This window comes from Chrysemys picta, chromosome 14 (genome assembly GCF_011386835.1).
Source record: "Chrysemys picta bellii isolate R12L10 chromosome 14, ASM1138683v2, whole genome shotgun sequence".
Classification (NCBI taxonomy): Eukaryota; Metazoa; Chordata; order Testudines; family Emydidae; genus Chrysemys; species Chrysemys picta.
In genome coordinates this window covers 26757179-26770767 of record NC_088804.1, presented here as the reverse complement: position 1 = coordinate 26770767, position 13589 = coordinate 26757179, and the positions used below count along the sequence as shown (strand labels likewise).

The 13589-nt window shown below is 50.4% G+C and overlaps 1 protein-coding gene across 1 annotated transcript in view; it reads right to left on the bottom strand.

The window, feature by feature from the left end:
• Window positions 1-2595, bottom strand: part of GPI (glucose-6-phosphate isomerase) — a 29814-nt gene extending 27219 nt beyond the window's left edge. The window contains exon 1 of the mRNA XM_005289939.5: window positions 2015-2595. Within this exon, the coding sequence (XP_005289996.1) occupies window positions 2015-2133 (119 nt within the window). The 5' untranslated portion in view covers window positions 2134-2595. The remainder of the gene's footprint in view (window positions 1-2014) is intronic.
• Window positions 2596-13589: the final 10994 nt, after the last annotated feature.

The following is a 13589-nucleotide window of genomic DNA, read 5'->3' as shown; positions in this document are numbered from 1 at the left end:
TCATTTATGTCTTTGTAACTGCCAAGCTATATTACAGCAACACACTCTACTTAGGGCTATCTGATAAGCACTCAAACTTCAGCTGGTGCAGAATGTAGTGGTTTTTCCTGAGTGGGACAAGCGGTTATGAGCACATACCAGCACTGCATACGCTGCACTGGCTATTTGCTTCTGAAAAGCTTGCGATCGCTATGGATTTATGATTTGCTGGGGTTACGTTGATGCCAGCAGTTTTGGTGCTGAACCCTCCACAGCTGATGGTCAGGTATTCTTAGTGGACAACCCATGCTTCTGGAATCTGCTTCTTCAGTCAGTGTGCCAGAACTAGAGATTGAATTTCAAGGAGCAGTCAACTATAATCAGGGTGATGGATTAACTGCTCCCAGCATTTGTCAGCAGACTTATGCATTTTTTATTTAAGAGTTCAAATTCATGTGACATTGTGGGAAGTGTTTGCTCTTGCCTCCAACTATGAAGTACGCCAAACTAATTGGCAAATGTGACCTTTCCTCAGGCAGGTGTGTGGTAAAGGAGGCGTATTATCCATTGATGAATGTAACAAATAGGATAACACAGAATGTCTGTCAATATTAGGCATGCAAAGTAAGAGTGAAATAATAGGTGTTCTAGACTTTAAGAGGATGTATATTTTATTGATAATCTCATTTCAACTTTATCTTAATTAGTCATACCTATAGACATCCCTGCCCTCCTCTCAACAAAAAAAGAAGCTATCAAATTCAGTCCCTAATACTGTATTAGAGACAGGGAAACCTTGCAAGCCAGAATTTGATTTCTCTGCTACAAAGAAACCTGAAATATTTGTTTTAAAAACTTACGGACTTTAGAGTACAAGGTGGCACAACCTTGTTACCAGGGTCATATGACAACCATTACACAAAAATGAGGATTTAAAAATATTCTTTCATCAGTATAGAGGAAGTAGGCATGCAAGAAAGCTTAGACACTAGTGTGGAGAAATATAAATCTTGGTCTTTAATGTACTCTTTAAAATATTTAGGCAGTTCATAAAGTGTGAAGCCCCTTTTCTAAGATGATGCCAACAGCTGCATCCATCTCCCACCCAAGTGATGCCAGACAGAGAATTATCTGTACACCAGAAGGCAAAAGCTTAGGGTATCTATATATCTACACCGTGATCTACAGCCATCTGAAGAAGCCCAATAATAACTATTTAGCACATGTTTATGTTAATGAATTCTAATCACTCCTGCTAGCCAGGGGTAATCTTGGCTCCATTCGACAGAGAGGCTGAGCAGCGTTAAACACGGTCTGTGCCGAACCTTGTGCTTCCCCTTCCTGTGTCACAATCCCGTGTCGCTGTTGCAATGTGCTTTGAGTAACCATGTGGGGAGCAAAGGCGCTGGGGTCAGTGCTAGGCTTTGCTCAGGGACAGCCGGGGCACCCTGCTGGCTCTGGGGGCCGCTCAGCGCCCTCTTGTCGCGGGGCTCACCGTGACTAAGCACGCTGCTGCGAGAGGCCGAGACACGACGGACCCACAATGCCACTCTCCCCGCCGCAGCCCGCGCCGTGCTTCCCAGCACGTACCGTGCCGCAAGGATGAGTCAAGGGCAGGCGGGCAGCTCGCCGAGCCAGGGGGCTCCGCAGGAGCAGCGCCCAGAGAGCACCGCCAGCCCGGGGGAGGGGGGAGACTCCCCCAGCCCCTCCGCGCTGCACTCCCCGGGCGGGCGGGCACCCGGGGGAACGGGCCATTGGGGCCAACCCGGGTCAGCCGGTGAGGAGACGGCGCCCCAGGGCGGCTTTCGCTCTCTTGCGGCCCTACTCGGGCAGGTGGCAGAGCCCGGGAAAGGGCTTCCGCAAAGCCTCCCCGCGGCCCTGAGCGAGCGGGCCCCTGGCGGCGCTGCGCGGCCCGGGCCAGGCACCGCCGCCTGCAGCCCTGGGAGCTGGGAAGGTCCCTGCAGCACCCCCGGCCCCGCTGCCCCGGGAGGGGACTGGGCCGGGGCGGTGCCGCTGGGCGCGCCCGCGGGCTCACCTGAACGTCTCGAAGCGGTCCTTGTCGGCCTCGAAGAGTCGCCTCAGGACGAGCTTGGCGCCGTTCGCCTTGTACCACTCGGCGAGCTTCCTGAAGGCGGGGTCGCTGGACAGGGCCATGGTGCTGGCAATGGCTGAGCGGCGATGCGGCGGGCAGAGCGGCGCTGGTGGGGACCGGCGCTTTATAACGGCAGACCCGCCTCTCCAGTGCCGGCCCCGCCCCGGCCTCAAAGCCCGGCCCCTTGGCGAGCCGCGCCCGGCCTGGGCTCCGGGGTGCGCTTACACGCGGCTGCGGCCCCTGAGAGGCTGTGATTGGCCTGTGGACGGGGGTCCGCCCGAGCCCATGGCCAGCCTGGGCAGGGGGCTGGAGCCGTCACAGCGCTCCCTTGGGCGGCGGGCTAACGCCTCTCCCGTTCACAGCCCCCCCGGGACATCCTGCCGGTGCGATCCCGCCCACCCACGGCTGGCCATGAGCGCCTTGCCTACGGGGGGGCAGCTTGCACTGGGAAGCATCAAACTGTGCCCTGCGGACTGTGTGAGCTTCATACCGTCCCCGAGCCGCAAGGCGCCGCCTCTCCCTCCTTCTCTCTGGCGCTCCTTCTGCCTTATATCGAAGTAGATTTAGCTCTGCGGGGAAGAGAGTAGAGGCGCGGTGTTTGTACAGGACCTGGCACAGTGAACAGGGCCGGCTCTAGGTTTTTTAATGCCCCAAGCAAAAAAATTTTTGGCTGCCCCCCAGCCCACCAGTGGCCCCCCCACCCACACCCCCTGCCGCCCCAGCACTGGGCTCTCTCTTCCCCCCCTTCACCCCCTGCCACCCCAGCACTGGGCTCCCCCCCCCAAACATGGGATCCGCTACCAGCACACGGCGGCCAAGCCCTGGCCCAGCCGTGACTCTGTCCCCATGCGGGTGGAGCTGCTGGGCGGCGCGGAGTGGGAGTACTTCCAGGTGGCAGTGCATCTGCAGGGCGGCACGGAGAACACGGCCCCCTCCATGGGCTTTGCGGCGCTGTTGGTGGCCAAGGTGGATCAGTTTGTGCTCACCGCCCTCACCCCTGACATGCTGGTAGCCGAGGACCTGGAGAGCTCCCCGGACCTGCTGCTCTTCAGCCTCACCGCACCCTGGCCCAGCTCCGGCGGGCGGGAAGGCGAGGATCTCCGGCTACAGGGCTACCTGCTCTGCACCGACGAGCCCAGCCGGCCGCTCACCTCTTCACACACTCCGGGACCCCCTCTCACCACCGCCGCAACCCGGGCTCGGCTCCAGGGGACCCCACTTCCCTCCCTTCCCAGCTCCTCACACACTCTGGGCAGAGTTGCCCAGAGAATTCAGAGGGCCTGGGGCAAAGCAATTTAGGGGGCCCCTTCCATAAAAGAAAGTTGCAATACTATAGTAACATGTATTTGGAAATGTAAAAAATAACTAGTGAAATAGATTCAAAAATTAATTTGTAATAATTTGAAAATACATTATTTAAAAACATTAAATGCTTTAATGGTATGTATACATTTGCAATTACATAATGGGCTGTTGCTGGGTGATGGTGATGGTTGGTGCCTGACTCTGGGAGCCCCTCTCGCCTCCACCGCAGCCCGGGCTCGGGTCCAGGGGGCGCCGCTTCTCTCCCTCCGCGCTCCTCACACACTCCGGGCGCCCCTATAGCCCAGGCTGCAGCGGCTCTATACCCCTGCGGGGTGCAGGGAGGGAGATGGGGTCCTGCTGCCCCTGCCGCGCCGAGTCTCCCCAGGGCAGCGCTGTACAGGGCGCCGCTGGGCTGGGCAGGGGGCGCGGATCCCAGCTCCCGTTGGCAGGGCGAGTGGCTGGGCCAGGGCTGGCTCCCGGCAATGCCATCCCAAGCAAAAAAATAAAAAATAAAAATAAAAAAGGGAGGCTGGAATGCCGCCTCTTAGAAAGTGCTGCCCCAAGCACGTGCTTGGAGGGCTGGTGCCTAGAGCCGGCCCTGACAGTGACAGTGGGACCTCCCTTCAGCCTGGGATCTTTGGATCAGAGGCGGATTTACCATGAAACATGGGGCCCCAATGACAGCCCCCCCAAAATGCAGGACAAATCTCATCTGACAACCTGCCCCCAAGTCCTGGCTGGCGGTGCAGCAGGGCCCAGGCAGGCAGACTGCCTGCATTCCGTGGCTGATGGCCCCATGGTGCTCCCAGAAGTGGTCGGATGCTGGCACGTCTCTGCGTGCCCCCTGGGGAGAGGGGGAGGAGAGTGGCTCCATGCACTGCCCCTGCCTCCCTGTTTTAATAACATGTGCTGCAAAGAGCCACAGGAGGCACATTAAAGAGCCACTTGCAGCTTGCCAGCCTCAGTCTGAGTATCACTGCTCTACTGGAATCACACATCACAGAATATTCAAATACATCACATTTTCCTGAGTGACAGTGAATACAGCACTTTATGTATTTATCCATTGTCATTTAATTATACCATATTTTCCTGAGTCATGCTAAGCACACCACTTTATTCACTGTAAAATGTTAACATTTAAATTAGAGGTAAAATACCAATCAAAGGGAGTATGCATGTAGATTACTTTTTCAGGCTTTTACAAAACCTATATCAATTTAGCAATTAGCCTTATTTGTTTTTAATTCGGTATTACCCTCCACAGCACAAACCCAACACTAATAAGGGTGCCCTGTGATAGTTATCTTTAATGTGTGAATTGTCACAGGAACAAATGGCTAATGACCTTTAGCCACAAGGGAACAAAACCCTTAGAAATCTATGTAGCCCCACAAGCATGTGCCAGTGTTCCCTCGTGCATTTCCAGCAGCTGTACAGGTTACAAAGGTGTCCCTCGGCACAGGCAGATGTCATTGCGAGGTATTTAGCACTGTGATCTACCCATGCATGGTTTCCAGAAGAAAAGTTCTAGAAATAATAGCTGGATTTGACAGGACGGGGTTTCCTAACCGTTCAGGTGCCATCAGTGGCACCCATATCCCAGTACTTTGCTCACCAAAAGGGGCAAGCAAGTATGTGAACCAAAAAGGTTACTATTCTCTTGTTCTGCAAAACTTAGTGCACCACAGAGGCAGATTGATTAATAAAAACAGAGGAAACAATGAAAGGTTCATGACGCCAGGATGCTGAGGAGACCAGTTTGTATGGGGGGCAGAGGAAGGGACTTTATTCCCCAGAAATGATGCTGTTCTGTGTGGTGTGTCTGTGCCAACCCCACATACCTGCTCCTAACTTGGCTCATGTAACTATCCCAACATCAGTGACCAAGCTCAATAGCTGAAGAATGGTCATTAGCCATTCATTTCTGTGACAATTTGTACATTAAAGACCATTATAACAGGGCAACTCCATTAGATTTGTGCTGTGGAGGTTGGCAGCCAAACTGTAATCCAGTTATTGTGCAATGCTTTTGTTTTCACTATTCACACTTATTTACAAACCTCTGTTATCAGGATCACTCAATTTCTTCATGATCTTATCAACTGCTGCTTTGGAGAAGGGTGTATCCATTCTTTTTTTCAACCCTTCCTTGTCAGCTGGGGTGGCAGTAGGGGGGTTCATGGGGGCTATAGCTACTCCAAAATTTGCCTTAGGGTCCCCCCCCCAGCCACCCCTTCCAGCAGTGCCACCTTCAGAGCTGGGTGCCCAGCCAGCAGCCACCGCTCTCCAGTCACCCAGCTCTGAAGGCACAGCTTCCCCCCGGCTCCTCCCAGCAGACATACTTCTCCTTCCACCTATTCGCTTGTTCTCACTTCCCCCTACCACTCCCTGCTGCCTGAAAACAGCAACAGCGGGGGAAGCAGATTGGCACCTGAAGACCCTCCACACACGCACCTGATCTGGAGAGAGGAGGTTTTAGCCACTTGCCTACACTGGAGGAAAATTGTCTTTTTCTTCCATTCAGTTCCTTTATGCTCAGGGATCCCCTGACAGATTTGCTGCCCTGGCTGCCAAAGTTTTGCACAGTCAGCTCCCCTCCTGATGCTCGCCTTGGCCAGAGGTGTGACACCAGCTCCTCAGCAGCAGGCACGACAGAGACTGCGAGCCCCATGTTTACACTTAAGTCTCCCCTTTTTAGGAAGTTGATCCATGGGTGTTGGGGCGGTGGGGGAACTCGCCCGATGCGCTGTGTCTGACTGAGTGTGTCTCCGCTGGGGTGGCGTGAGAGCCTGTCTATGCTGGAAGAAGAACAGGAGTACTTGTGGCACCTTAGAGACTAACAAATTTATTAGAGCATAAGCTTTCGTGGACTACAGCCCACTTCTTCGGATGCATATAGAGTGGAATAAATATTGAGGAGATAGATATACACACATACAGAGAGCATAAACAGGTGGCAGTTGTCTTACCAACTCTGAGAGGCCAATTAAGTAAGAGAAAAAAAAAAAGAAAAAAAAAACTTTTGAAGTGATAATCAAGATAGCCCCGTACAGACAGTTTGATAAGAAGTGTGAGAATACTTACAAGGGGAGATAGATTCAATGTTTGTAATGGCTCAGCCATTCCCAGTCCTTATTCAATCCTGAGTTGATTGTGTCTAGTTTGCATATCAATTCCAGCTCAGCAGTCTCTCGTTGGAGTCTGTTTTTGAAGTTTTTCTGTTGTAATATAGCCACCCGCAGATCTGTCATTGAATGGCCAGACAGGTTAAAGTGTTCTCCCACTGGTTTTTGAGTATTATGATTCCTGATGTCAGATTTGTGTCCATTAATTCTTTTGCGTAGAGACTGTCCGGTTTGGCCAATGTACATGGCAGAGGGGCATTGCTGGCACATGATGGCATCACATTGGTAGATGTGCAGGTGAACGAGCCCCTGATGGTATGGCTGATGTGATTAGGTCCTATGATGATTTCACTTGAATAGATATGTGGACAGAGTTGGCATCGGGCTTTGTTACAAGGATAGGTTCCTGGGTCAGTGGTTTTGTTCAGTGATGTGTGGTTGCTGGTGAGTATTTGCTTTAGGTTGGGGGGTTATCTGTAAGCGAGGACAGGTCTGTCTCCCAAGATCTGTGAGAGTAAAGGATCATCTTTCGGGATAGGTTGTAGATCTCTGATGATGCGCTGGAGAGGTTTTAGTTGGGGGCTGAAGGTGACAGCTAGTGGCGTTCTGTTATTTTCTTTGTTGGGCCTGTCTTGTAGGAGGTGACTTCTGGGTACTCGTCTGGCTCTGTCAATCTGTTTTTTCACTTCAGCAGGTGGGTATTGTAGTTTTAAGAATGCTTGATAGAGATCTTGTAGGTGCTTGTCTCTATCTGAGGGATTGGAGCAAATGTGGTTATATCTTAGAGCTTGGCTGTAGACAATGGATCGTGTGGTGTGTCCTGGATGGAAGCTGGAGGCATGTAGGTAAGTGTAGTGGTCAGTAGGTTTCCGGTATAGGGTGGTATTTATGTCTGTGCTGGTGCCTCTGGATCAGGAATGGGAGCTGCTACAGTTGCTGTACTGAACAAGCGTTCAGGTTCCTGAGTGCTCAGCTTAAAGAGACAGCCCGCTGACACACTCACTCAGGCACACACAGTCTCCCACACACACTCCCTCAAACACATACAGTCTCCCACACATATTCGCCCCAACACACACACACACTCACACAATCTCCTTCACACACTCCCCCAACACAGTCACTCTCTCACACACACAGAGTCTCCCCCACACACATACTCTCTCTCACATACAAATATTAAAATTATAATATGGTACAAAACTCAGGGGGGTGCCCTCTGTCCTCCCTAAATGGCACCCCTGAGGCAGGGGCAAGGCAGTTGCTGTCCAGTGGTGAGACTTTGCAGCACATTGTCCGGCCGCAGCCAGCTCTGGAGAGCAAGCTCAGGTCTGCACAGCCACCCCAATTTTCTGTGTACCCCTACTCAGCCTCCCACCAGGAAGAGGCTGTCAACAGTGCTAACTGCACTTAGTGACTGTTTAAAACTGGACAGGGTTTCAGGGTGGGGGGAAAGGAGAGCCCATTTAATCACAGGGTAGTGGCAGATACTGTCTTTGCCTGTATTATTACTGGAACTGTGTGTCGATTTTCTACATGTGAACTAAGCCATAAAGAAGTTTATCTACCCATTTTCTGTGTTGTAGAGTTCTGCTGTGTTGATAACTAGTAGTGCTTTCTATAAGCACGTAACACTAACTGCACTTTCCCCATCATCTCTCCCATGTGTGATTGGGACTTCAGATATTTCTGAACCTGGGGAAGGGTTCTGCCTGTGTGGGACAGACAGAAAAGTATTTGCTGTATGAAGGCACCTGACAGTTACACCATTCCATTGCAAGTGTTGTGAATTGTGGGGCCCAACCCCAAACCCAAAAACATCTTCCATTCATCATACTTAGGAAGGAGCATCCACACATAAGTCAAAGAATCTATAAAATTTATTAAAAGTATTATAGGAAACTTGTAATTAAAATATTTTTAAAAAGACATGTCAGCCAACAATATTTAAAATATAATGGGATGGAATCCATGAACAATGACTAAATGTTACAGTCTCTGCTGCACCCATCTTTTTTCCCTCCCACTGTGAAGGGGCAATGACTGGGGAAAATTGTTCTGGGGGACAACTAGGGACATCTCCTGCATAAGGCTTATGGGGACTGATGGTGTTCAGGACCCCCCACAGGCTCATCATTCCCCTCCTGGAGATTCAGGGGGTACCCATGCAAGGGATTTCAGGTGCCAGTGAAGGGTGTGGTCCCAAGCATGCTGCAGACTCCATATTATCCCCCTGGTCATTTGAGGGGATTGGGTCCTCCGGCTCAGCTACACCCTGCACGGCAGCCAGAGGAGGAGGTGGCGGTTCCTGGACAGGTGCAGTGGCCACAGCAGGCAGATCCCAAACTCGCTCGGCCACAAGTCTATCACTCTCCATTAGCAAATGCTCCCATTCCATGTGGGAATGTGTGACACTAAGCATCCTTGTATTCATACCCTACCTACTATTGTAATAATCTTTGTACAAACAAGTGCGGGAAGAAAGAGTGTGGAGCTCCTTTACCACCAGACTCTATGTCACCTTCCTGAATAAACTTTACTTTGAGGGGAAACCCTCAGAAAAATTCATTTCAGACGTTTACTGGTCTATAAAGACAGGAGGGCTGACCCTCAAGGGATAAGCATTTGAATCAGCTGATTGTATACAAGATTGCTGTATCATAAGCGTGTAGAGAGTGAGCCCTTTTCTGAAAGCTAATGACACACTGGTGATTAATATCATTGTGAAATGTATGTATAATTAACAGTATGAGGAAATATGGATACTTAATTATGTTTTAGAGTCTGGGGAGAAACAGCTTCCCTCTCAGTCAAGAGAGAAGTCAGCTATTGTGTAAATTAAGCATGGAGGAATCAAAACAACAGAAGCCACATTTATATACAGGGGATGGGAAGCCCACAGGAAGGAAAGAACAGCATGAGGTCATCCTGCATCTTGAAAAAGGTTCACTGAATTTAGGAAGATATAAGCAAGGAGAGAAGCCATCTTTGGAATCTACCACTAGACACAAGGGAAAAGAGCTTTTGCAAGGTGAGAAAGATGGATCCTTCAACCAAAGGGGAGTTGAAGTCTCTGGGAACTGAATATAGGTGAGAAACCTACTTAGGCAAAGATTGTACCTTGCTAAATTAAGCTTTATACTTTTAGATACATGTTTTCACTTTTGTTTTACTTGTAACCCTTTTTAACTTTATTCCTTTTACTTGGCATCACTTAACTTAAGTCCTAGTGTTTTTTTTTACTATAAGCCAACTCAGTGCTGTGTTTAAATGGAAGGCTGTATTTATCCCAGTTAAGTTAATAAGTTGTGATGTGGTTTGGGGCCTTTAGAGGAACAAATTAACCTTATTATTCTCTGAACTGTCCAAGAGAGAGCTGAACATTGCAGATCACGTGGTTTTGGGAAAATTTGGAACTGGGAATGTGTTGGGGCATAGGTGCCGACTCCCGCCTCTGCCTCCGACCCCACCCCCACTCTACCCCTTCCATGAGGCCCCACCCCTGCCCCGCCTCTCCCCACCCCCATTCCAACTCCTTCCCCAAATCCCCACCCCAGCCCTGCCTCTTCCCCGCCTCCTCCCCTGAGAACCATGTTCCAGCTCTTCCCCCCACCGCTGTTGTGAGCATCCCAGATTGGGAGCTACAGCAGAAAAGCATTGTGAGGCACCCTGGATTGCAGGGCAAGTGGTGACACAAACCCTCACTGGTCTGGATTGTATTCTGAACCCCATCACAGAATGCTCCTGTTCCTTATGGTATGTCTCCTGCTCCAGGAGCCAGTTCATCGAAGTCTCTTCCTGCTGAAGAGCCCAGTCCTCCCATGACCTGAGGAACTCATTGATTCTGATTTCTCCTGTCCATCCGTATGAGCAGATTATCCTGGATCCTTCTCCGTCTGCCTCTGCTGCCTCTGGGGAGCTGCTCCTGTCTTCCTGGCAGAATGGTTTCTCTCTGAGGAGCCAAAGGTCCTGCCAATCCAAAGACAAAGGTAGCCTTATTTTTTTCCTTTGTAAGAAACCAAGAAATCCCACCCCCCAACATAACTTTGCTCAGCCTTCCAGGAATGTGACTGTTAGACTATCCTTGGTTCTCAGACCATTTTTGCTGCCCATGAGTAAGGAGCAGAGGCTACTAATGGTAAGAAAAATGTACTGTTTTAAAAAAATTTAAATGTTCATAGTGTCTCAAGGCAGGGAAGTGGGGAGGTGGGCTATGTTGCCAGTCTGCGATTTCTTCTTTAAAGGCAGGTCAACATTTGTAGAACATAGTGGTTTTCAAGGTACCAGAATGGAAAAGAGAAGTGGCTTTCCAGTCCTGTGGAGGAGATCCAGCAATCTATTCCAGAGAGATGTTTCTGCTGACAGTCACTCCTCTATATATTGCTGAATGGAGGGGTTTGGTCAGCTTCAGCTGTGAAAGTGGACCAAGCAGACTTGCAGTGCTGTTGAACCTCAAGAATCAGCTGGAGTTTCTGCAACACTAGAAATTGCTGAAATATTCTTAAAGGACTGGGAGTCAGTTCAACTGGGAATTGACTATGTTCTTACTAGCATGTGCAGTTTCCATCCAGAGGGAGACATGAATCACAAACAGTGCCCACTCCACTCTACCGAGTATCACAAAAAATCTTGTCCCTGGGCCTGCTAAACAATCGTGAAATAGGGAAAGAAGAGACACCTCACAAACTTTATTTCATTCCCTGAAGTGAAATAAATTCCCACAAGCCCCTCCCTTCTCCACTGCAAAGGGACACTGCACTTATCCAACCACCAGACCGGATCCTTCTCCCACCCCACATTTACCCCCAGCTTGTGCAGCATGGCTTGGTGGGGGGAGAGGCCAGACACCAGGGACAGAGACAGTAACAAGTTCATAATCTTCCAAGGGAGAAAGGACTGCCCTGACATTCCTCAGACAACCAAAGTGTTCTACATCTGTGTTCTGTTTCCTTCTCCCTCTGGGACCTAACACCCCACAACCACCTCTAACGTGCCCCTCCCATTCCACACGGCTCCTGTTTGTAAGGGAATAGTAAGACTGGGGGAATGGGAGAAGCACTGAAACTGTGTAGTCTTCCCAGGGACAAAAGACAGCTGCTACTAACTTCATACAAATAACCATATATTTTTGACAACTGTCCCTTCCGGAGTTGGGATCTTTCTAACTTTCCCCTTCCCTTCCTCTGGTCTGTGGAGTCCCGGGACCATTGCTGCCTGACTGCTGACTGAGAAATGCACAGAGATAGGGGCACAATGATTTTTCATTAACAATCTGTTTTTAAGGCATAGCTCAGGGGTCGGCAACGTTCGGCATGCGGCTCGCCAGGGTAAGCACCCTAGCGGGCCAAGCCAGTTTATTTACCTGCTGACATGGCAGGTTTGGCCGATCGCGGCCCCCACTGGCCGCGGTTCACCGACCCGGGCCAATGGGGGCAGCGGGAAGCGGAGCGGGCGAGCGATGTGCTGGCCGTGGCTTCCCGCCGCTCCCATTGGCCCGGGACGGCGAACCGCGGCCGGGGGGGCCGCGATTGGCCGAGCCTGCGGTGTCAGCAGGTAAATAAACTGGCCCGGCTCGCCAGGGTGCTTACCCTGGCAAGTCGCGTGCCAAACGTTGCCGACCCCTGCAGCCAAATGTACAAAATCATTGTTCTGCAGCCGTGTTTTGCTCAGTGACCATTTTGGGGTAGAGTGGAGCAGGGGCTGGGCTGAAAATCAGAAACGTAGCACCAGAGCAGGAGTGGATATCGACAGATTGTAACTTATCGGTCTCGGGCTCAAGTTCCTGCCAAAGCTCAAGTTCCTCCTTGGGTTCATCAGGGGGCTTCCTCAACAGGCTCCTCTGGGTAGAGGTGCAGAATCACATGTTCCTTGTCCTTCGGGTTATCTGGGGGCATTCTCCATGGTCCAGCTCTGGCCCCCATCAGCATCCTGACAATTGAGATGGGGGGTCACATGAGCCACTTCAAGCTCTGTACTGGGAGCCCTTGATAGCGCCCAGTCCAAATCATTCTAGAAGCGGCACGTTTGATGAGCCCTCCTGGAGAGACCTTTTGAATATTTTGCCCTCCTGTACTGAAGCCTCAAGTGCCGTTCACTGCCCACCTGCTCCAGCCTCCATGAAATTTCCCAGTACAGGTGTATGTTCCTGCTGCACAAGGAGTAGTTGTGGAGGACGGTGTAGTCTGACCACACATTGATCAGCTGTGGTCAGTGGGCCAAGCAGCTGCTCTTGGAGCAAGATCCACACCCACCTGTATTGATCAAAAGAAAAGGGTTTCTTTCTTCTTACGGAAAGCTGTTTTGATGTGGTCGGCTTAGTTCAAGTGTCCTAGTGAACACAGGGGGACAGAGACTTTATAGATGGGGTAAGTGTTGGGAAGAAAAGGGTTTAGTGTGCTGGGGAAAATGTGTGTGGGGGGTGGACTGTTGAAACTCAAGACCTGGTAAATATTCCTTACCCCTGTCCAAACTGCAAACTGGCTTGGATGCAGAACCATGTCGGAGCCTGATGCATATACTTACCCATGTTCCCCAGGCGTATTAGCTTACTCATGCTCTACTCACCTCCATACATCTGTTTCTGGGGTTTAGATGTAGACAATGGGGGGTTGTGGCACATCTAGTAGTTGGTAGTGTAGATATAGCCTATTGGGAGCATGTGCAAGCATGTACACAGTCCAATAAGATAGGATGTGAGCCAGTATTGGCATAGCCTTCCTTGGTTCTCCTACCTAGGTTACCACTCTTTCAATGCTCTCCTCTTCACTCTCCCTTTTGCTGCTGTTCTCAGGGTAGTATGCCACCTCTATGCTGATTACTCTCAAAACTAGTACTTGATTTCAATCATCTGCACAAATTTACATCTCTTCCAATCTTGTCAGTAGCTTCTCCTGGATGTCTTGCTGCTTTCTCAAACTCAACAGGGCTAAAGTTGAATTTCTCAACTTTCCTCTTACTTCTCCTTCCTCTTTTCTCCATCACTGCTGACAACTTCCCTTCCTCTCAGTCACTCAAACCTACAGCTTTGAACTTAATTTAACTCTTTCCTGTTCTTTTCACACCAAGGATCTCATCACATCTTGTTG